Source organism: Staurois parvus, unplaced genomic scaffold (genome assembly GCF_062004578.1).
Source record: "Staurois parvus isolate SC_StPar_1 unplaced genomic scaffold, SC_StPar_1.0 ptg000136l, whole genome shotgun sequence".
Classification (NCBI taxonomy): domain Eukaryota; kingdom Metazoa; phylum Chordata; class Amphibia; order Anura; family Ranidae; genus Staurois; species Staurois parvus.
Genome location: NW_028317932.1, coordinates 10,638,707 through 10,662,731, shown reverse-complemented (window position 1 = coordinate 10,662,731; position 24,025 = coordinate 10,638,707). Strand labels below are relative to the sequence as shown.

Sequence of the window (24,025 nt, the reverse complement as noted above, 5' to 3'; positions counted from 1 at the left end):
GGTTGCACAGGATTACATAAGGATCAAACTGAAGCCAACCAAAAGTGATATTGCCATTATGTGTACTGTTGGAGCAGGGGCGAACTGACAAATCATGGGGCCCCTGGGCAATAGGGGATCATGGGGCCCCTGTGTCCTTGCCCAAAATCAAAAAAGCCTATGAAAAAGGTACCAGGGGCATCTCATGGGGCCCCCTACTGACCCCAGGCCCTTGGGCAGTGCCCAAGTTTCCAAATGGTCAGTCCGCCCCTGTGTTGGAGTTTCCAAGAAATATAGGAAACCTATGGATGGTGTCTCTTTTCAACCTCTACCAAAATCAGTTTTGTGTAGAGCAAACTTTTAAGATAAGATCTAAGATTGTTCTAAGGTATTTGATATTAAAGTGGACACCACATGCAATCCAACAGGAAACATCCTTTGCACTTGAGATCTAAAAAAAAGTCAAAACTACTTGCAAAGAGAGATGTATGCTTTGAAAAGTTCAGGGAATGCAACTTAACATAAAAGGGGCACAAGTTGCAATTATATTACAATGTGGTTGTTGTCATGTAGACCATACGTGTATACATCATATTTCCATTTTTTTCATTTCTATAAATAAAGTAATCACAACACATTCAGCTAGTCAGTTATTATGTGTGAGTGTGTGCTATTTTCTTAGGCGCAATCAGTACAATGTATTCATTCGTCAGAACAAAAACATAGATCATTCCCAAACTATAGCTGGGCAGTGTCTCTTCTGAGCTGTAACATTAACTTCAAAGCCAGCTGTGTCAGAAATTAGCAGATAACCCTTGCCATGGCTGTTTCCTATTAAAAGATCTTAGTTTTCAGGACCTGAGACTTCTCCTTTAACTCCTTAATTAGGTTCAACTTCAAATACGTTACGTGCATAATCAACAAATATCCTAAATTACATTAAAATATGTGATACATAGGGTCTGGTGCACAAAAAAATGCTGCACTTGGGGTGCAGGTTCCCATGAGCATTAAGATGTTCACTCACCTGCTCTTTCTACACTCAGGTTCAAAATTATGATGCAATCACCATTTGCAGTGTGCTTTGAACACCCAAATTATGCTTTTTGGGACTCTAAATGCAGATAAGGTGCACTAAGTACAACATGTGTTCAGATTTTGTATTAAAATTTAAAAAAAACTGTCATGTTACAAGTGGCACAAATGCTCACTAAGATATGAAAGGTAGACGCACCAAAGGAGCAAATACCCACATATTGTGCTTTTGGAGCAAATAAGGCAGAGTAACGTTGGCTATACGTTAGTTAAAAAATTCTCAGTACATTTGATGACTCAAAATTACCTGCAAATTTTGTTTGCTTTTAACATTCAAAATTGGAAAGAGTGGATTTTCCCAAATGAAAATTAGATTCATTGTTAGAAATTCAAGCATTCAAGAAAAAATTTCCATGCTGCTCTTTGGAATTTCTTGTTACTGCAGACAAAAATTAATGTTGATTTAGCCTCACTAATGATTAGAAAATCAAATGAACTCAACCAGTGTTGGAAATCTTTTGGACACACTTGACATGGCTCTATCTTGCAATTCTTTTCAGGTGTGAACTATGGCTTTTTTTACTTTCAGTATCTTTCAGTAGCTTTTTAGTCACCTTTAGTGATTACAAAGCACACCTCATATGGTACTGTTATTATATACTAGCAAACAGATTTCACATAGTTTCAAAAACATTAGAGAGAATGCAATCTTTATTGAAAATATGCTACCACTTAGCTGTTGTACGTCGGGATGTTGGGTGTGTTCTGCTTAGAAAAACATCTTTGTTAAAAAATGAGCTTCATATACATGATCATAGTTGTGCTTATCTGCACTTAGTAAATAATATTAGGGTATGCTTTGCCTGTTGGACATGGTTTGCTTGTGCATCAAAGTAACAGACCCCAGTTTACTAAAGGAGTAGAGCATTTGCAGTTTCAAAGTAAAATGTCTTTTATGTCAATGAGGTGAAATAAAATAAAAATTCACTTTGCAAAGATTACTTAGTCATGTGCAAGGAAATGAAACAAATACAGGATTTTTTTTCTGACATTTGATTAGATGACTGAACTCAGCACAACTTCACTTCATTCAAGAAATGTGAATGTTCTCCCTGCAAAGTAAATCTTCATTTAGATTAATAGAAAGCTAGTTAGATAGTGTAGGGATGCAGCATTTTTGTCAAATTCCTTTTTGTATTTTTGTGAATTCTGTAGTGAACAGTGGGCAGTAGTCAGGAGAGATTGCTTAAAGTGTTACTAAGCCCACAACAGCAAAATCAGTCTGTATATGCAGTAAAGCATGCTTGTTATACTCACTGTGGAACATAAGGGGTTAATCCTCTGCATTGTGTAAAAAGGCTGTTTGATCCTTTCTTCTCTGCCCCTCCTCTTGTAGAAATGACTACTTGATACAAACTGAACCCATAGCCACATGCAGATGATCAGTTTGCTGGGTATTGCTAGAGAGGTATTTTTTCTTAGGAGAGTGCATGTGATCAGCACAGGGCCAATCAGCACTGTCCAGACAGAGGGTCAGGGGTTTCACATCCTCCTAGTGCAGAAAGAAAACTCCTCCTACAAGCTTTAACCAGTGCTCTGCTGAAGTCGCAATACTGCTCTAACTGTTGATGAGAAAAGGTATTTAGCAGTTTATATTTACAAAAATAATTGCATTTCCAAGTTCTGTGTACTGTGGGAGACCAGATATAGTGAATGCAGAGTCCTGGGTTTAGTATCACTTTAAGTATATACACTATCATAGCTGTGCTTATCTAAAATAAGTAAATATAGTTAGGGGAAGCTTTGCTTTCTAGACTGGGTTTGCATGCTGGGTATGATCTTCCCTCCTGAGCTTTTCCCATGTAAGGATGTCAGCCAAAGAGATCAGTCTTTCTTATGCCTTGGGCGTAGGCTCATGGAAGCATGCAAGGTACTCCTCTTCTGGGTGGAACCCCGTAAGTTGTTGACTGGTGAAGAAAAGTGAGTAAGGCCTATGGATACAAAGCTGCAACTGTTCTTTTGTTCTTACATATGGATATGTGGTAGGGTATAGTTGAGTGGAAAATCCCTGTACCTTTTTACATGTTGTCCTTCGTTATACCACTTAAACTTTAATTGCTAAGGAGCTAGAGCTCTGAAGAAGTTTAAATAGCACAGTCTATGATTTTGAAGGTAATTGTGAAAGAATTTTGGGAGTGATCCAGAAGATACTGAGGCCTAGTCTAGAGTATGATAGCCAGTGTACTTGGCAATATCCTGATCCGTACCTCACCTTCCTTTCTATATTATTGCCTTTTGCAATAAACATCTTTTCTATCTTCTATCTATTAAAACTAAATGGACTGGTGCCCATTATTTAGAGAAAAGAGCCACACCTGAGAGCTCATATTTCTGAAATTTAATTGGCAAGTAAGTGCATTTAGGATATGGTTAATGTAGATGTTTAACAGCTAAAGACGAATATTTATGTGTAATTATAGATAAATAAATAGATAGATGGACAGATAGATAGCTTAAGCCAGTTTTATGAGAATTTCCAATGCTATGTAGCTTATTGACTAAAGCAGTTCACAGAGCAGTGATGGTGTGCAGAGTTCAGTAATCTATAGCAATATTTTTCCACAAAATTTACACCCGCCCCCGGGGATATCCGACAAGTTCAAGGGTAGTCCTAATTGTCTGCTGAAACTCACTATAATGCTTTAAACATTTAGAAAACTCTAAATAGTGTTCAAAATGAGCGGGGTATGTGATAGTTAGTCATCTTTAAGGCATAAGGGAAGAATGTACATTTATTGCTCATACCCAGAAAGCATACATTTAAAAGGCAATAAATGCACCTTTAGGGGGAAGTACTATACATAAAAAAGCATACAAAGGGAGGTACTTCCCAAATATTTGTTGTACAAAAGGGGTAAACACGATGTGGAAGAAGGCTGCTGAAGTAGGGAATTAAATAAGTTCCAGCTTATTTCAATACCTCCAGACCTAGTGAGCGTTTAAACCTTGCAGTGCAAGGAGGTCCCACAGAAATATATTTTTTTTTCTGGTGCTCAGAGTTGGGATTTAAACAAAAAAGAAATTGATTTAATGCCTTCTGATAATTTAGATTATTTTGCTTAAGAGAAATGTGTAATAGGATTGTCAATTTTTTTTAGATGTATATGTAAAGGAAATCAACTGGGTGTACATATCACTATTTGTTAATGTCTTAGAAAGTGATTTTCGATTTTAGTTTGTATTTATATGTAGATTGGGGCAGCAATATCAGCTTATAATAAATGCAGGATCTTCTACCTGCTTTACAGTACTATGCTTGTTAGTGTTTGCGCACTACTGTTCCTTCTCACACACTGAGACCCAATGAAGTGGGTTTATTAAAGCTGTAGATCATTTTCAATTTGCAAAGTAAATGTCTGCTTAGCTTAGTGAATAAGTTGAATATTGAGTAAATCCTGTTTAGTCATCTAGTCATTTTATTATAATTGTTTTTCTCATTATCAAATGATTGAAATAAACATACCTTCACCTTACTTATTAACTGCTTAAGGACCGTCCTATAGCAGATATACTGCTACGTGATTTTGCATTTCCAGGTAGGGGGCATGTGCGAGCCACGTGCACACCCTACCCGCGCCGCCATTCGTGGTCGTGGATGTCAATCACCAGGTCACGGCCGGTAATTACCCGCCGGCACCCAGTGATTACTAACAATCACCCATGGGGAGGAAGACTGTTTTGTTTACAAACAGTGTTCCTCTCTGTCAGCTCGAGTACACTGCTCGGGTTGTCTGTGCACAGCACAGCCGTCCCAATCAGAGTGCTTACAGTGAAGCACACACCTCCCACCCCCTAGTAAAACACTCCCAGCACATAGTTAACCCTTTGATTGCCCCTCACATTAACCCCTTCCTGCCCAGTGCCATTAGTACAGTGTCAGTGCTTTTTTTTAGCACTGATCACTGTATTGGTGTCACTGGGGATATCAGTTACACCAGGTAAGTTCCCCCCAGTGTCAGAATGTCCACCGCAGTCCAGCTAAAAGTCGCTGATTGCCGCCATTACTAGTAGAAAAAAAATCCCAGTATCTATACCGCCATTTGTAAATGCTATAACTTTCACGTAAACCAATTAATTTACATGTATTGGGATTTTATTTAGCAAAGACATGTAGCAGAATACATTTTGGCCTAAATTTATGATGAAATTTGATTTTTAAAATTTTTTTACTGGACATGTTTAATAGCAAAAGTCCAAAATATTGTTTTTTTCTCAAAATTGTCAGTCTTCTTTTGCTTATAGTGCAAAAAATTTAAAAACGTACAGGCGATCAAATACCACCAAAAGAAAGCTAGATTTGTGGGAAAAAAATACATATATTTCATTTTGGTGCAGCGTTGCATTACCGTTCAATTGTCAGTTAAAGTAACGCAGCGCCGTAACACAAAAAAATGGCCTGGTCAGGAATAAGCAAAGTGATCCCAGCAAATCCTTGCTGGAACAGAAACTCTTAGTCTCACTCATTGAGCTGCTTAGGCAAATTAGCTTGGAAAATGATACTTTATTTTTGGGAGTGTGCTTTTTTCCTGGGGGGGGGGGCAGGGGTAATAAGAGTAACTTATTTTGTTTAATGGTATTTGCATTTCTTTGTGTGTGTGTGTAATTATTATTTGTGTATCAATTTTTTTAAATTCTACTGCTGGTATAGATCAGATCAGGGTAGTTCAATGAAGCTTCTGTAAACCTCAAAAACCATATAAATCCTATAGCACCCCTAAAGTGGAACATTAGTCAGAAAATTAAGTCCTGTTAGATCACTTTTTGCTGGCCCCTTTGCAGGTATCGCTATGTAAAACATTATAAATAAGTGCCTATACTGTTAAAAATCCAGTAATACACTGTCTCACTCTGCTCTGCACATGCTCAGTTGCTCTTTATTTCTTGGCACTGTGCCAAAAATCCAAGGCACTAGAGGCCAACCTGCTGACAGCCTAAAGACTTACTGCTGCTCAGGGGCTCTGGGCATCAGCAAATGACAGCCTCCAGCAAGAATAAACAGAAGCAATGCTGGAGCTGGAGGCAATTTACAGCACACACTATAGTGGGGTACACACTATGAGAAAATAGGAATAAAAGTTCCATACGAGGACCAATTGTTCGATTTACATATAGTGTATACACAAATTATGGCATCTCATTCAGACTTTCCAAATTAACATTTCCGAAGGGACAAACTCCAAAATTTTTCTCATACGTGAACAGAACTAATGATTTTTGTTTAATGTGTACTGTTTTTGTATGAGAAAAATCTGATACGAAAGACTGAGCACAAACAGAAACAATAAACAACAATAATCTACGCTACAACATTTCTACGTCAAACAAAAAAAACTCTTTGTTGTTCGAGAATTTGTGTACAATTGGAGCCATCCCTGGGTTCGACTTGCTGTAAAACATCACTGTGAACAGCTTCATTTTGGTATCATAATTATTAATGTGGAATGTATGTTACTTGCTGAAGAACGTTATTTTTTATAAAGTTATTATGGGTAACCAAAAGCCACCAAAAACATCCACCCTGTTCCAAATTATGCAAATGATATTTTTCTCATTTACCTAAATAATTGATGTAAATAACAGTCAGTATAATTCTCATGTTATCAACTATTAAGAGTACAATTCAAATTTTATTGAACAAACCTCCTAATGATAACAGTATTTTTGTTAAACATAAAAAACTTACAATGTACTGTTCCAAATTATTACGCACAGTACGTTTCAAAACACTTTATAGGTTGTAAAGAACTGAAAATTGTCATTTGTTGTGTTTGCAGCATATTTACTGAAATCAAAAGCTATTTCAATCAAACTTTTAACAACATTTTAACTCTTTAAACATTTTAACAGGTCACGTTACATTGTAACATAGGACCCCTTATTTGATAGCAGCTTCACAAGTCTTGCATCCATTGAACTTGTGAGTTTTTGGACAGTTTCTGCTTGAATTTGTTTGCAAGATGTCAGAATAGCCTCCCAGAGCTGCTGTTTGGATGTAAACTGCCTCCCACCCTCATAGATCTTTTGTTTGAGGATGCTCCAAAGGTTCTCAATAGGATTGAGGTCAGGGGAGGATGGAGGCCACACCATGACTCTCTCTCCTTTTATCCCCATAGCACCCATTGATGCAGAGGTATTCTTTGCAGCATGAGATGGTGCATTGTCATGCATGAAGATGATTTTATTACGGAAAGCATAGTGCTTCCTTCTGTACCAGGGAAGAAAGTGGTCAGTCATAAACTCCACATACTTTGCAGAGGTCATCTTTACACCTTCATGGACCCTAAAGGGGCCGACCAGCTCTGTTCCCATGATCCCGGCCCAAAACATGAATCCACCACGGCCTTGCTGATGTCGCAGCCTTGTTGGAACAGGGTGGCCGTCCACCAACCATCCACTACTCCATCCATCTGGACCATCCAGGGTTGCACGGCACTCATCAGTGAACAGGACTGTTTGAAAATTAGTCTTCATGTATTTTTCTGCCCAATGCAGCCGTTTCTGCTTGTGAGCATTGGTTATTGGTGGTCGAATAGAAGGTTTATGCACAGTTGCAAGACTCTGGAGGACTCTACACCTTGATGTACATGGGACTCCAGAGGCACGAGCAGCTTCAAATATCTGTTTGCTGCTATGTAATGGTATTTTAGCAGCTGCTCTCTTGATCCGATGCATGGATCTGGCAGAAATCTTCCTCAATGTGCCTTTATCTGCACGAACCCGTCTGTGCTCTGAATCAGCCACAAATCTCTTAATAGTGCGATGATCACGCTTACGTTTTCATACTTCATCCAAGGCATTGAACTATTTCACTCTTTTCGGCAGCAGAGAGATCCTTTTTCTTCCCCATATTGCTTGAAAATGGTGCTCTGCTTAATAATGTGGAACACCCTCCTTTAGTAGTTTTTCCTTAAATTGGGCTCACCGGCCAATCTAATTATCACAGGTGTCCGAGATTGTTTTCAGTTATCAAAAGAGCCCTGACACACAATGTCATCCATGAGTTAAACTGAAAAACAAAATATTTAATATTTGTGACACTTAAATAGAATTTGCATAATAATTTGGAACGCGGTGTAATTCTGCCTTCTCCATTGACCTCAATGCATTTTATGAAAATAGTGAAATTTGCAGAAGTTGCTCAGTTATTGCTTTAATTTTGGTAGGAATGAAGATTCTCAATTTGCCTCATCCTTAGCCTTTAGCGATAAAGAGTTGCTTCTGTGGAAGATGTTTAATTTGTAACTGTGCTTAGCTGACCAACTAGCAGATTTGAGATGCCAGTCAACATGACATAGTGGGGTTGCATAGACTGTCAGATTGTGGATTATAAATTATCTATTATTTCAAGTAAATTGGGTAAGTTAGTTGTTTTTGTTTAGTGACTTCCATATCTCTATTTTTAATAAATATCCAACATTTTTTTAATAATTGTATCAGAGTGTTATTTCTGTAAAATTTCTAGGTTAGATCCTTAACTACTTGCCGACCGCAGATAGCCGAATGACGGCTGCACTGCGGCCGGCCAGTTCTGGGTGGACGTCATATGACGTCCTCCCAGAACGCGCTCTCCTGCGTGCCCCAGGGGGTGCGCACCCGGCGATCTCCGTGATCGCTGTGTCCTACGGACACAGCTGATCACGTGATGTGGTAAAAGGCCAATCACAGCGGCCTTTTACCACGTGATCAGCGGTGTCCAATGACACGCTGATCAGAGGGAAATGCAAGTGCCGGTTCTCGGCTGCACTTTCCTCACGCTGTCAGATCGTGAGGAAAGTACTGCCGAGAACCGGCAGTTGTCAGAGCGGGGATCGGCACTGATCATCAGGGCACTGATGATCAGTGCCCTGATGATCGGTGCCCAGCAGTGCCACCCGCAAGCTCCGCCCACCTGTGCCCAGCAGTGCGCCCACTAGCTCCGCCCACCTGTGCCCAGCAGATCACCCACCTGTGCCCAGCAGTGCACCCACCTGTGCCACTCTGCAGTGCCACCTACCTGTGCCCAGAAGTGCCACCTACCTGTGCCCACCTGTGCCCACCCACCTGTGCCCACCCACCTGTGCCCACCAGTGCCACCCACCTGTGCCCACCCACCAGTGCTGCCCACCAGTGCCACCCACCAGTGCAGCCCAGCAGTGCTGCCAGTCAGTGCCACCAGTCAGTGCCCAGGGGTTGTGCCAGACAGTGCCGCCAGTCAGTGCCCAGCAGTGATGCCAGTCAGTGCCGTCTATCAGTACCCATCATCAGTGTCACCTATCAGTGCCGCCTATCAGTGCTGCATATTAGTGCCGCCTATCCGTGACACCTCATTAGTGCTGTCTATCAGTGCCCTTTAGTGCTGCCTATCAGTGCCCATCAGTGCCACCTATCAGTGTCCATCAGTGCTGCCTCATCAACGCACATCAGTGAAGGAGAAAAATTACCTGTTTGAAAAATTTTATAATAGAAACAAAGAAACTTTTTTTTTTTTTCAAATTTTTTGCAGTTTTTGTATTTATAGCGCAAAAAGTAAAGTGCCCAGTGGCGATTAAATACCACCAAAAGAAAGCTCTATTTGTGAGAAAAAAATGATCAAAATTTCATATGGGTACAATGTTGCATGACCGCGCAATTGTCAATCAAAGTGCGGCAGCGCTGAAAGCTGAAAATTGGCCTGGTAAATAAGGAAGTATAAGTGCCTGGTAGGCAAGTGGTTAAAGTGCTAAGTTAGTGCATACATTTTCTGATTTTATAAATTGGAGATATCAGCTTACTGAAAAGGGGACCAGTGGGGCAAGCCACTGAGGCAGTCACCCGACAGCTACAAGTTAAACAATCCAACTGTGGTAAGCCTGAAATATACTTAATTTTCCATTTCTGTAACCTACAGTACAGAGGAATTACTAGAAGATTTAACCCCCCCCCCCCCATGCCCAGGCCATTATTTGCTATACTGCACTGTGTTATTTTAACTGACAATTGCGCAGTTATACAACTCTACATAAATGAGATTTATGTCATTCCCCCCCCCACAAATAGAGCTTTCTTTTGGTGTTATTTGATCACCACTAAGTTTTTCCATTTTGTGCACTATAAATGAAAAAAGACCGACAATTTTGAAAAAAAAAAAAACAACAATATTTTTTACTTTCTTTTTAAATCATATCCAATAGACAAATTTAAAATTCTAATTTCTTCATATATTTAAGTCAATATATAGTTTGCTACATATTTGTGGTAAACAAAAAAGCCAAATAAGCATATATTGCTTGGTTTACTCAATGTTCTAGCATCTGCAATACCCTGGAATTTGGATTTATTTATTTTTTTACACTAGTAATGGCGGTGATCAGCGGCTCATAGTGGGACTACAATATTGCGGTGGACAATCTGACACTAACTGACACTTTGTGGAAACCAGTGACACTATTGATGCTAAAAATATACACTGTCACTGTATTAATGACACTGGCTGGGAAGGGGTTAAACATCTAGGGCAATCATAGGGTTCAATGTGTACCTAACAGTGCTTGGTGTATGTTCTGTGAGGTGTTATTCCTGGAGAATGTGCTGGATTTTATTCCCTGCTTAGCAGGGAAACAAAATCCACCACATTGTGTCTGACAGGACACAGCTCTGCCTTGTTTACATAGGTACAGCTGTGTGCTGTCTGTCTCCTAACCGAATAGCATGTGCCAGTGGACATCCATTGGCTTCTGCTGTGACTAATCACAGTAGAAGCGGTGCGCCGGGAACTTGCACACACACCCTAAACCAGGAAGTGCAAATTCACGTAAATTCATGCCCTGGTTAAAGGCCTCAAAGGCATTTTTGCAGCTGCACTCCAGGCAGATATAAAAGATACAGATTAATACAGCTCTGTATTTAATAATGCATTGTTACATTTATTTATTTTTTTAAAATGCAATCAGTGACATGATATTCATGAGGTTCTGCAATTCCCTATACAGCAGCACTGTATGCTGGCAGAGGAAGGAATCAACTAAGTGTGTGGCATAGAAAGGTGCTGACAAAGAGCTTGCTGATAGGAGGAGAGAGTAGATTGAGCAGAAAGATAACCTTGTCAATCGGTCCAATCAGCAGTCAGGGGTTGGAGAGAGGTTGTTTAACTTGAGCTTGTAAACCTCTGAAATGAAAAGTGAACAAATCATAACCTTGTATAGTGTGTATTTGCCTATATCCAGAACTCCAAGTGTGATTTCAGTCTGGTATCTCCTTTCTCTGTTATCTGCATGAGTCACTTCTGACAGGCTGACATCAAGCAGTCAGGGGTGATAGGGGAGGAGGGCTCAGCACACAGTCTGTGATTAACAGCCTCAGCTGTGCATATTTCCCTAGGTCCATGACACCACCCAGGTCTCAGATTACACTCAGCTCTCTGTTCTGAGCTGTGCAGTGTGTGACATCAAATCCCTGCCTCCTGCCTCTGTTTACAGTGTAAACTGTACAATTTGAATGGATGTAGAGAAGAGGAGAGTGCAGATAAACAGATACAACTTATGTAGGAGGATTTGTTGCATCTCAGGGAGATCACCAGAGACTAATCACTTCATTGGGTATATGTAAGGGTTTACAACCACTTTAACTGTAAATGGTATCATGTACCAGGGTTTGTTGTGTGCCAGAGCTTTATAAATCTCAGGACTAGATGGACATTCAGCAGTAAATATAGCTCCCATATACAGTTGTGACCAAAATTATTCAACCCCCAATGCTGTAAAGGGGTTTAGGGACTATAGTGTACATTTGGAATTGTATTCAGAATCAAATCCTACAAGGACGTTGTAACTACCCAAATGCAACTAAAATGACATCAATTGTTTATGTAATACAGTAGTAAATGGTTCTTATGTGGTTTCTTCATTGCCACAATTATTCAACCCCTTAAAGACTACCACTCTGAAGAACAGAGGTTCATACAGGTGCTTTCCATCAGGTATTGAAAACACCTGTGGATGTCACCGAGCAGCAATCAAGCATAATAAGCACCAATTAGGCAGCTTTAAAATGACTGTGATACTCAGCTCCTTCTAGACATTTACTGGTGTGGTTACAAACATGGTGAAGGCAAGAGAATGGTCCAGGAAGACAAGAGAAGAGGTGATTTCTCTTCACAGGAAGGGCAATGGCTATAAGAAGATTGCAAAGATGTTAAACATACCAAGAGACACCTTAGGAAGCATCATTCGCAAATTCAAGGCAAAGGGCACTGTTGAAACGCTACCTGGTCGTGGCAGAAAGAAGATGCTGACTTCGACTGCTGTGCGCTACCTGAAGCGTAGAGTGGAGAGAAGTCCCCGTGTGACTGCTGAGGAACTGAGAAAAGATTTGTCAGATGTGGGTACAGAGGTTTCAGCCCAGACAATAAGACGCACACTGCGTAATGAAGGCCTCCGTGCCAGAACTCCCAGGCGTACCCCCTTGCTGTCTCCAAAGAATAAGAAGAGTCGACTGCAGTATGCCAAAAGCCATGTGGACAAACCACAAAAGTTGTGGGATAGTGTTCTGTGGACTGATGAAACAAAATTAGAACTGTTTGGGCCCATGGATCAACGCTATGTTTGGAGGAGGAAGAACAAGGCCTATGATGAAAAGAACACCTTGCCTACTGTGAAGCATGGTGGAGGGTCAATCATGCTTTGGGGCTGTTTTGCTTCTGCAGGTACAGGGAAGCTTCAGCGTGTGCAAGGTACCATGAATTCTCTTCAGTACCAGGAGATATTGGATGGAAACGTGATGCAGTCCGTCACACACCTGAGGCTTGGGAGACGTTGGACCTTTCAACAGGACAATGATCCCAAGCATACCTCCAAGTCCACTAGAGCATGGTTGCAGAGGAAAGGCTGGAACATTTTGGAGTGGCCATCGCAGTCACCAGACTTAAATCCGATTGAGAACCTCTGGTGGGACTTAAAGAAAGCAGTTGCAGTGCGCAAGCCTAAGAATGTGACTGAACTGGAGGCCTTTGCCCATGAAGAATGGGCGAAGATACCCGTAGATCGCTGCAAGACACTTGTGTCAAGCTATGCTTCACGTTTAAAAGCTGTTATAACTGTAAAAGGATGCTGTACTAAGTACTAAGATTGAATGTCACTTGGGGGTTGAATAAAACTGATAATGCTGTGAGCACAGAAAAGACATTTGTGGTTATTTCATTATAACTGTTATGTTATATTTGTCTGACCTACAAGTGCCTCTTTAATGTAAATGTAAGCAAGATGACTGAATGATCAAAAGCAATGTCAAACTGGCCAAAACACTCAATTTCAGTGGGGGTTGAATAATTTTGGTCACAACTGTATGTAAGAAGTTTAGCTTTATTTATTTATTTATTTATTTATATCAGGTACTTATATAGCACTGTCAATTTACGCAGACCTTTACATATATATTGTACATTCACATCAGTCCCTAACCCACAAGGGGTGTACAATCTAAGGTCCCTAACTCACATTCATACATACACATAATAGGGACAATTTAGACAGGAGCCAATTAATCTACCAGCATGTCTTTGGAGTTTTAAATATCCTTTTCTGTTTCCAGTGTAAAATTGTACCCCTTCTTTCATTACTCTCTGGACAGCTGCACCTTTGTTTTTGACCTCCTGTTTGTATTCATCATAATCATTTATTACGTTTTTATCTCTTAAAGATGCTTTCAAAATCAATTGAGCAACTCCGCCAGCCTGGAAGCCATCTAGAGGAATCTGAAGAAGAACAACATAGTGATTATCTGATGCAAGAAGGGAAGATGTCCTCCTCAGCTGCTATAAGAAGTCACAGCAGTACTGACATCAGAATAGACCACCTCCGATCTGTAAAGGTGAAAGAGGAGCCGCCAGACAGTGACGATGAAAGCCAAACACCACCTCAATCTATTCACAAAACGGCTTTTGTGCAACAGGTAATAGGCAAAGAATTAGCTCCAGGATTTGTTATTAAAGTTGTCCTTTGAAATTTAAGACTGAGTAAGAAAAAGAGAGCCCCCTCTACTATGTAAATAGCCATTTTTATTTTAATATGTTCATACAGATTCTTTTTTTTTTAAATGTTAGAAAAGGTGGTCATATACTAGAATTCCAAATGAATGTCCGTACAAATATTCATGCAGACATTTGTATGAAAATTCTCAGTACATTCAATGACTGGGCAAATGCTGTTGATTTTAATATTCAGTTTTGGAATAAATGGAATTTCCTGAACAAAAACCACATACACTGTTAGAAATTTGTTTGTTCGAGAAAAAAAATGTCATCCTATTCCTTCGAGTTTTCTCATCACTATGGTCTAAAAAAAAAGCTGATTTGACCGCAATAACAATTAGAAAATCAAATTAATGTTCTTAAAACCAAACATTTTTACCAAAATTCTCCTAATGTATGGCCAACTTAAGGCTACGTTTAGCTTTAATGCTAATGGAAATCACAGCTAAGTAGCAACTTAAAAAGGGAATTACAGGTATGACAGTTTTTTTCTGCACACCTACTATCCAGAAATCTTAATTTTTCAGAAAAAAAATATTATAAACTATAGGCATATATAAAAACCCCGCATCCAGCTTAGTGCTGGGAATGTGCTATGGGACAAAAGTGCACAGGCATGATTTTATTGTTGTGCTGCTGTTTCTCCATAGTCCATTCTGCAGGTTGGAGGTAGGCCCCTGATCATACTGTATAGAAAGGGAAGATGACTGGCTTGGCTGGACTATCTGGTAGGGGTACTTTGTTAAGAAGCCTGACAAATCCTTTGCTAGACATTTTTGTGAGAACCTTTTAATGAGTTTACAGACAAGATTAAATTGCCTCTTTTTGTTGGGTGCTATGCATTTATGAACTGTTGACAGCTCTGCTCAGGTCCATCTCTCCCAAGGACAGCATGCCGCATTTTCAGCTTGTTTCCTGGTCCATGCATGGGTGGGATGAAGAGTAACATTTAATTAATAGCAGTGAGACTTAGGCAGGCCATCGACGGAGAAAATTTGTTTCCTGCAACCATGGGACACCAGACAGTGTTAACAGGGGAATCCCTCCCAACAAGCCATTGTGTTCTCCTTGTGGGGAGGTGGGGGAAGCCACCCTTGCTGAGACAACATAGGGATTATTATTGATAGTGGCTGTAACAGCCGCTAACGATAGTCGCATGTAAAATCTGGCAGGCTGGTTGTACCCAGGTTGATCAATCGATCAACTTTGGTACATTTAGCCTGTCCATACATGTTTTGAGCCTTGTCTGGTTCCTGTTGAACCAATCAAAATTCAAACCATCTATGGCCAGCATTAGGCAGGCCATAAACAATGCGATTTTCTTTCCTGCAACCACGGGTTGCAGGAAAGAAAATCACTCCATACCCACATCAACAGTCAGTGTTGATGGGGGAACACCTCTCATGGAACTATTATGTTCTCCTAGAGGGGAAGAACGGGGCATGGGGGGGGGGGTGCCGTCCCTGCCAGGAGAACACAGTAATTATTGCTAGCAGCTATGGCAGCTGGCAATAATCGCATAGAAAATCCGACATGCTGGTTGAACCCAGGTCATACAACAGTCGAATTGGGGACATTCAGATGGTTTGAATCTTGGCCAGTCCCTGCTGAACCAGCTGAGATCTGAACCATCTATGGCCAGCTTTAGCAGAAGGAGAGGAATTAGCATGTAATTTTGGCACCACGGAGAGCTGATTCACACATGTGCAGTGCGAATTGAAGCTCAGGATTCACAGCTAATTGATACAGTAGTAGTTCAGCGGTTCATGTCAGGTTTACATCAGGTTCAGGACAGGATTAGCTCTCAGGATTATCCTGCTCAAACATATGCAGTTTAGAAACCATTCCCATAGAAATCAATAGCTTGTAATCCGCACCTGAACTGGACCACACTGCTCAGAAATCGTACATGACTCTTTTTCAAAACGCACTTAATGCGCACTGAATCAACACCAGACATATGTGAACAGGCACCATAGGAAGCAATGTTTTTTCACATGCCATGCGGATTGGATGCAGTTCAGACCACATCCAATCCGCATATATATGAACCAGCACTAAGTGTAAAGAACTCCAAGTTCCCTTATCTAGAGAACTCCAGATGACAAACATTTTGGATTACATCCCTTGGCTGTATACTGTATATGTTTTTGTATATTTATTGTAAACTTTAGATTTGCACAATACAAGTTAATCAGTGCTAACTTTACTAAGGTATGTATGGCATATCTTTTTTTCTTCTAACTATTTTGATCAACTATGTTTATAGAATTTTTAGCAAAATTTAAATTGAATCCAATAAGGTCATAGGGGTCTCCCGTCATTGTTAACTTTCTACCTATCTATTTTGGGGCAACTTTTTCATGCTTGTTTCAGTAGGAATTTTTGTTTTTCCTGGTAAAAAACACCATTATGGGAAATGACAATGCTAACTTATTTCACTCCTGGGTTTACATACATATTCTTTTTTAGTATTTGGTGAGGCACTAAACTGGAAGTAGAAGGTGCATATTGGGTGTCCCAAAACATGCTTGGTGTAGGTGAGTGACTCACCCAGTAGTGAAGAGAACCTAAGAACAGCTCTAAAATCAAGTCAGCTATGGCAGCTTCTATCTGCCCTGGCAGATTCCTTTAGACAAAAATATGAACAATTTTAGAATCTCTTGACTCCGTTTTGGCAGGCAGTTGATACAGAATGAATGATTATGAAGTTTGCAGTTTGCTGAATAACATTAACACACCTGCTTGAGGAAGATGTTGTACTAAGGGGACGAAAGCTTTTATGTCATGGCGTCAAAGGAATGCTTGGAAAATTCCCAATTGGAGATAGAGTCAGCAGTAAAAACCTGGCAGAGATTTAACTATTTCTCATCTATCCAAAAACAAAGAACAGGTTTTGTCTTTATTTATTTTTCTGCCTTTAATCAATTGGATGAATAAAATGAAGACAACTTTAAACGTTTGGAAGAATACTGAGGTTTTTTTTTAATATTAAATGCACAAAACAGAAATTCACAATTCATTATCATACAAACATATTTTAATATGACATATGGCATACATTATCCTTTCCAGTGTTATAAAATATGTAAGAATTGGCTTGCATATTTTCTCTGCCTATCTTCCAGTATTCTCAGTTGTTGGTAGAGCTAAGCTGTGGTGCACAGCCTATATGCTGTAAGATCTTAGTCCATATGTGTGCTAACCAAGGATGTTGTTTGCTGGTTTCTTTTTTTTAGTTATTACATATTGGCCATAATGTGCCAAAACTATTGCAAAGAGTACTGATGATTTATGTTGCACAGTGTTCCTTTATGCAGTAAGCATGAAGGGACCAGAACACTAGGCAATGTGGTAATTGGCTCATGGACAGTGGTAAAAACCTGGTCTTGGCCATTGCTTGGAGGCAGCCATAGCTCCTTGTGGGAGGAACTCTTCCATATACCCTACATGATGTGATATTATCAGGATAGTCAGCTTCAACATAATCTTCTAATGACTAGACTGTCACTATCACCTTCACCAACATTTAAGAGGGGTTATGTGGGAAAACATATGGCTGTTTGTGATAAGTCCAGCCGATTGCACCTTTGTAATACCTATTATTGTCATCAAAATTTGTTTTACAAAATTGTGTAAATAATATCATACAAAACAGTCTCTTTTATATGTGAAGGTGTCTTAAATATTATCCTGCCATTTTGTTTTTATGTTATGCAGTCATAACTATGCTTACTCAAGTTGCAAATCACATTTGCTATATGATTTCTAGGTAATGGAAATATACAGTTTGCCTAATTTCTAATTAGGTGTTACTTTTTATAGCTATAATTTATTTTCTGTAGAGAATCATGTTGTATGACATATTTACATTTTTTTTAAGTAATGTTTATGTTAATGGAAGCTGCTGTCTTGGAAATAGATCTGGAAGCCTAATAGATGTTCACTGAAGACAGATGTGTGAATAAGATCAGCAAACACCGAATGGGGGAATTAAACATGTGCTTATATGAAATAGCTGCTATTCACAGACATATTATACATAAGAATGCATTTATAGGAATGTATTTGAACTAAAAATATGTCAAATAGCTTTTTGCTCTTGGGAAAAAATCTACCGCCTAAAATACCCTACCATATTTGCGAAAAAATGATGGGTATGTTTAATAGGAACGATATAGCAGCAAATTGCTGTAAGCCACAAAAGCCAATGATAGACTCAAAGTCATTGAGCTGAGTGTGCCTAATTGCTGAAAGCTCATTTTTGATACGTAGCTATACAGTATTGCACATCTTGGCCCTTTGGACTTTATCAAATAAATCATCCATTGTAATGCAAGAGACAGTTATTTTTGTTTCTTACATATTATTATTCATTTAAAATTTATCACAATTGCAAAAATGTTCATAACATAATTTTTATCGAAACTGTTTCTGAAATAACTATAAAATACATTAATGTAAATTTAAATATTAGGAGACATTTCATCAGTATGTATGACCATTTTTGGTTTCCAAATTTTTTTTTTTCCTTTGGAGAAGTCAGATCTTGCCAACAGTTTGCTAACCACAAAAGACTGAAATATGTAGAGGAGTACAGAAACATTTTGCTCATTCTTAATTAAGATGTATATATTTTTTAACACACTTGAATTTCGGGTTTACTGTATGTACTGGGGATTTCACACCATACTGATATAGGTGATATTGAAGTGGATCATTACCATAAATAAATATTTTTATGTAATTAATTTTCACACTGCATTTTGAGCAAAGAAACAGGTAAAATAAATCACTGGTTGCACCAAATTAAATAATATATTGCCCACTGTGTATATTACATTCATTCTATTGTATTTATTTTCACCATTAGTGGTGATTCTGTGTTTTATGTTTTGTAAATAGATTATGTTTATGTTATTTTTACTTTATGTTATTTTGCTAATTTTAAAATAAAGTTGTACCTTGTTTTTTTAATGTCTTTTTGTTCTGCTGTTTGTTTATTCTTTTAATTTCACACTCCAAACATAGAATATTCTTTCATGTGCATTGGGTACCTGTAAATCTCAGGAATACAATAATATAATATCCTTTGCTTCTTAAAGGAGACTATTTAAAAAGCTTATAGTCCTAATTTTTGCTTAAGCTACTTTTTGATGTGACAATCTTGCTAACTTTGCAAAATTTTTATTGTTTTACAGGTTTTATCTTTAGTTCATCTTTGTATATAAGATTATCAGGGTTAATTTTATAAGGTAGTAGCTTCCCTTTGCGAAGAGTACATTCTTTATGCCTTGGGCTTCATTTACTAAAGGAATGTTGGGTGCTCACAATGCAATGTAAATGTTTGCTTAGCTTAGTAAATAAGGTGGGACTTTTTTCACAATAAATTTGCGAATTGCGAATTTAAATCATAAATAAATCATGTGCCAGAAAGATTAAATGAAAACAAAACAGGATTTTTCTTGTGTGTGTATGTGATTGGATGAAGAACATGTAAGCAGGGCCCCGATTCACCACCAGCAGTGTCCATGTTGGTCAAGGGCACCTTCCTCCTGCACTAGGAAGGGAATAGGACAATACACACTCTAAATGTGGAGGAAATCTGCCATCTTGGTTACTCACATTCTCCTGGCCCGAGATCCACCTCCAAAAATAAAGAAATGTCCATACATTCCGCATTTTTAACATTTTACTGCAGGAGGAACAGAATGTATAGTTCTTTGTGAAAATACTTCACCTCTGCCTCTTTACCCCTCATCAGTAAAAACTGCATAGTTCAAGTTAAACTTTAACATAGGACTGCCAATCAGGCTTCCAGTTCCCTCACTGTTGGTCCTGTTAGGGGGATTCTCCAATGGGATTCATACTGGGACTACTCCAATGAGTTAATTTCCTGAGACTACAAGCTTAGGGGGGTAGCCGCTTCCCATCATCCTCTGCCCCAAGCTATTCCAGCTCTAGATTATAAGGGACTAAGCTGGCCTCACCCAAAATATGCACCCTGGCGAAGGGTTTTCCCAAAAGGGTTACTAACCCATGCTTACAGATGTGAACACTAAGCTTAATGTACATACCTTTGCATTGTGAACACTCAATACTCTTTTAGTAAATCAACTGTAAGGAGTAGAGAATGTTTACTTCTCTATAAATCTTCACTATATAATAAAAAAAAGAGTTATGCTTGCACATGATTGGATGATTGATGGGAAACAAGCTTTATCTCATTCATTAAGCTACTCAAGCATTCATTTTGCAAAGAAAAAATTTTCTTAAGTAAACCAAACCCGCTATTTTAACAGCAGGATGGCTAGTTTAAAATTTTGTGATTGAGCGGTTGTCTATAAAGAAGGACAAGCCATAAACGCACTTAATGTAAAATATGAACTTGGTTTGCATATCACCTATAAAAATATCACCCGCTATAGACAAAAAAATGCCTAAAGTTATCTAAAAACAAACTTATTTTTAGTTTTGGATAGTTTAGAGAAACCAAGTCACAATTTTGGATTACTGCTCACTTTCAGTCCCAGTAACAATGGTTACAAGGGCAAACAGAGATTGTGAATCTTCCTAGTGGGGACCTAAATCTTTTGCCTTTTTGACTTTAGATATACAATAAAGGGGAACTCGAGGAAAAATCAATATATGCACATTTGCTATATAAAACTTAACTACCCCTATTGATGTGTGTCCCATTGGTGGATGCTGCTGCATTAGGTTCAGGCTAACTTTCATTCATTTTTATGAATGTACTGTGCTTCCAGCTCTGAAAATTACACTCCCTGCTCTAGTACACTGCATACAGTAAAAGGTATGTGGGCCGCTTGTACTGCACCTCATCCATTCATAAAACATCCTGTATTCCTTTTACTGAATACAAGGTGTTCTATGATTGGACGAGGAGCATATGAACGTCATGATCTCCGCTCCTTCAATCACAGAACACCTAATATAACAAACTTGATTGTTGATGCATTTCCCATAAATTATGCATAGATTACCTTAGGTAATAAAGGTAGAACACAGATAGGCATTCTAGAATCACATATAGACCTTGATGGACCCTGGTTTAGATAGCACATCAAATGAAAGTCAGCAAAATCCTTTTGACTTTAACTGAGTAGTACACATGGCAGTTTAGAGGCTGCATTTGACCTGCTTTACGCTCTACTATATTGTTTTTGTAAGCACCATGTGCTATTGCAGTACATTTGAACTGTTGTAAAGCAGGTCAAATGTAGTATTATTTTGGAAAACAAATAGCAAACACAGCATTTAAAAATAAATGGCCATTGACATGAACACTTCATTGCTTCTATGTTTACTACCCCATTTTCAGCAACATTGCGGTAAAACATGATCCACAGAACCTTACTACATTTTCTTATGGAGATACTTGAGGGTTTATGAATATAAAAATCTACTGTGCGAATATCTCAGCATTCATGCAGTAGTATTATACCTGGAATACTTTATATGTGCGTAATGTCAGTTTCTATTTGTTGCCTTTTTATGGGAGAATGTAACATTTCCATAATACTTCTTGTAAACAAGTAACACCATGGGGTTGATTTACTAAAACTGGAGAGTGCAAAATCTGGGTCCGCTGTGCATGGTAGCCAATCAGTTTCTAATTTCAGCTTGTTCAGTTAAGCTTTGGCAAAAAATACCTGGAAACTGATTGGTTTCTATGCAGAGCTGCACCAGATTTGTACTCTCCAATTTTAGTAAATCAACCCCATTGAGTATTTCAACTGAAAACAATGCAGTCACTATTTGACAGATCCCTGTCAGAAGTTATTTATCTAACTAAATAACTGCAATGCAATTCACATGAAAAATGAACAATTCAATGAACAGGTTTTCTGTAGAAAATCAACCCCAACATGCTAACTACAGATTCCCTTCCTTGAGTACAAAGTATTATGATAAATGCCAATAAAGTTATTACAATGAAAGATACATGACCATCAAAGCCAATCTAAAATTATAAGTGTATGCTGGGAAAGGTCTGTCCAACAAAACTCTTCCAAAGTGACTGATCATGCCTTGCCATGACTTTACTGAAGTCTATATCTGCCTAGGTGATGGTATCATTACCAACTCCTGACAATTTATTTAAATGTTAAAGTATTTCAACAAAAATGAAAAATCTACCCTAAGTGTTTTTACAAATGTTTCACAGAACATGTAGGATAACACCTAAGTGGTGACAAATTCTTAATTAATATTTAAATTAACATTTAATCTAAGGACAGGTGGACATAACCTTTTAGGTACTGAGAGCCCATGTGTTACTAGGCACTTTTTGGAAAGTCCAGCTTTTATTTTCTCAGTGACCTATGACCCTAAAAGCATATGCATCTTAAAGTGCATGTCCAGCCAACACATTTTTCTTTTGGATGGAGTGGAGAAGGATTGAAAATATTGTTTTTATTTTTACCTGTGGCTTTCTTAGAAATATCTATGCTCACTTCCTGTCCTGATGACAAGGTTTTACTAGACAGAAAGTAAGGGAAGCTCTCTGAGAGCAACACGAACAGAAATCAAATTATTTGCTTTAGTGGAGAAAAAGAAAGTTAAGACCACTGTTATATTTCTATTTCTGGGAAGTGGAAAATCAGCAATGGACTTGTAAAGTTATCTTATTGGTATTGCTATCAAGAACACAGGGACATGATTTCAAACTAGCAGGAGGAAAATCCAAAACTAATTTTAGAAAGTATTTTTTTACTGAAAGAGTAGTTGATGCTTGGAAAAGACTTCCAGCAGAGGTAGCGAGTCAACCATTGTAAGTAAGTGGATTCAAACATGTTTGGGACAAACATAGATCTATCATCTATCAGACGAAAAAAAAAGTAAAACCGAAAACATATGTGATGAAAAAATTAAAAAATGGTCAGGTCTACCAAACCAGCTGCTGATAATACCTGTACTGATAAACACAATGGAAGAAATACCAGTAAAGATCCAGTTCACTTTTAGTCCAGTCATATTGCTTTCACGCTCAAGCCCTGATGAAGGGGCATTTTTGGACCCCTGAACCATGTTGGCTACTATATGGAATGTACCCCTGGTATTTTTTGGAATAAAATAGATTCTGGACCTTTTAGCAGTGGTATGACATTCTAATTTACATTTTTCTTGTTAAAAGAGTATTATTAAAAACCCTTTAATGTATACATAAGAAAACGGCAATGTCATAATGCAAACATTTATAACCTCCACAAAGGGGAGGAATAGGTCAACGATAAAACAAAAGGAAATAAACCTGTATCATATCGATCCCAATAAAGCATATTTGTAAGGCGGGGAAGCATAAACACATCGTTTGTGAAGAAATATGGAATAGCTCAGGAGAAGCAGAAAAATAGCTAGCGTAGCACCCTGAGATAGAACAAGAAGAACTACGGGAGAGAAGGGTCCTAGGGGTCATCAACACCACAGCACCCACCTAAGATGATATATAAAGAACCACAAAGAGTCAAGTCTCTAAGAGGAATCCATAGAAATCCGGATGAAGGAAATGGTCCACCCATGGTTGCCTAACTTTAATGTAACTATAGAACCTATCTTGCCAGGCTGCAAGACTAAGGCTATTTAAGTCCTAGTCTGTGTCACTTTTGTAGATTGTCCTTCACTCCCTGCCTAGTGAAAAATGTAGTCAGCAGATAGCAGTAAAAACCCATCTGAAGTTCCTTACCTACTCTATCCAAAACCAGCAAAAAAAAATAGTTTAACAAACGCTTTATGTGAACCCAAAATGAATCATGTACTGTTGATATGTGGGATAGATAACATATTACTTGGTTTGGATGTGTCCTAACCAAGAGGTTGCACACAGGGCCAGATATCCATTTCTGGAAACTATGAGCAAATAACTTTTATCATTCCTAGTAACATTCCTCTGCGAGGAACATGTCTTTTACACACAATAATTAGTTGCTTTACCGTTGCCTATAACCT

General features: G+C 38.6%; 1 protein-coding gene across 3 annotated transcripts in view; it reads left to right on the top strand.

Annotated features, from left to right (window-relative positions):
* Positions 1 to 24,025, top strand: part of HDAC9 (histone deacetylase 9) — a 778,880-nt gene that overhangs the window by 650,275 nt on the left and 104,580 nt on the right. For all 3 annotated transcript variants that reach the window (XM_089673174.1, XM_089673175.1, XM_089673176.1), the window contains one exon: positions 13,726 to 13,977. In XM_089673174.1, coding sequence (XP_089529300.1) covers positions 13,726 to 13,977 — 252 coding nt within the window. The remainder of the gene's footprint in view (positions 1 to 13,725; positions 13,978 to 24,025) is intronic.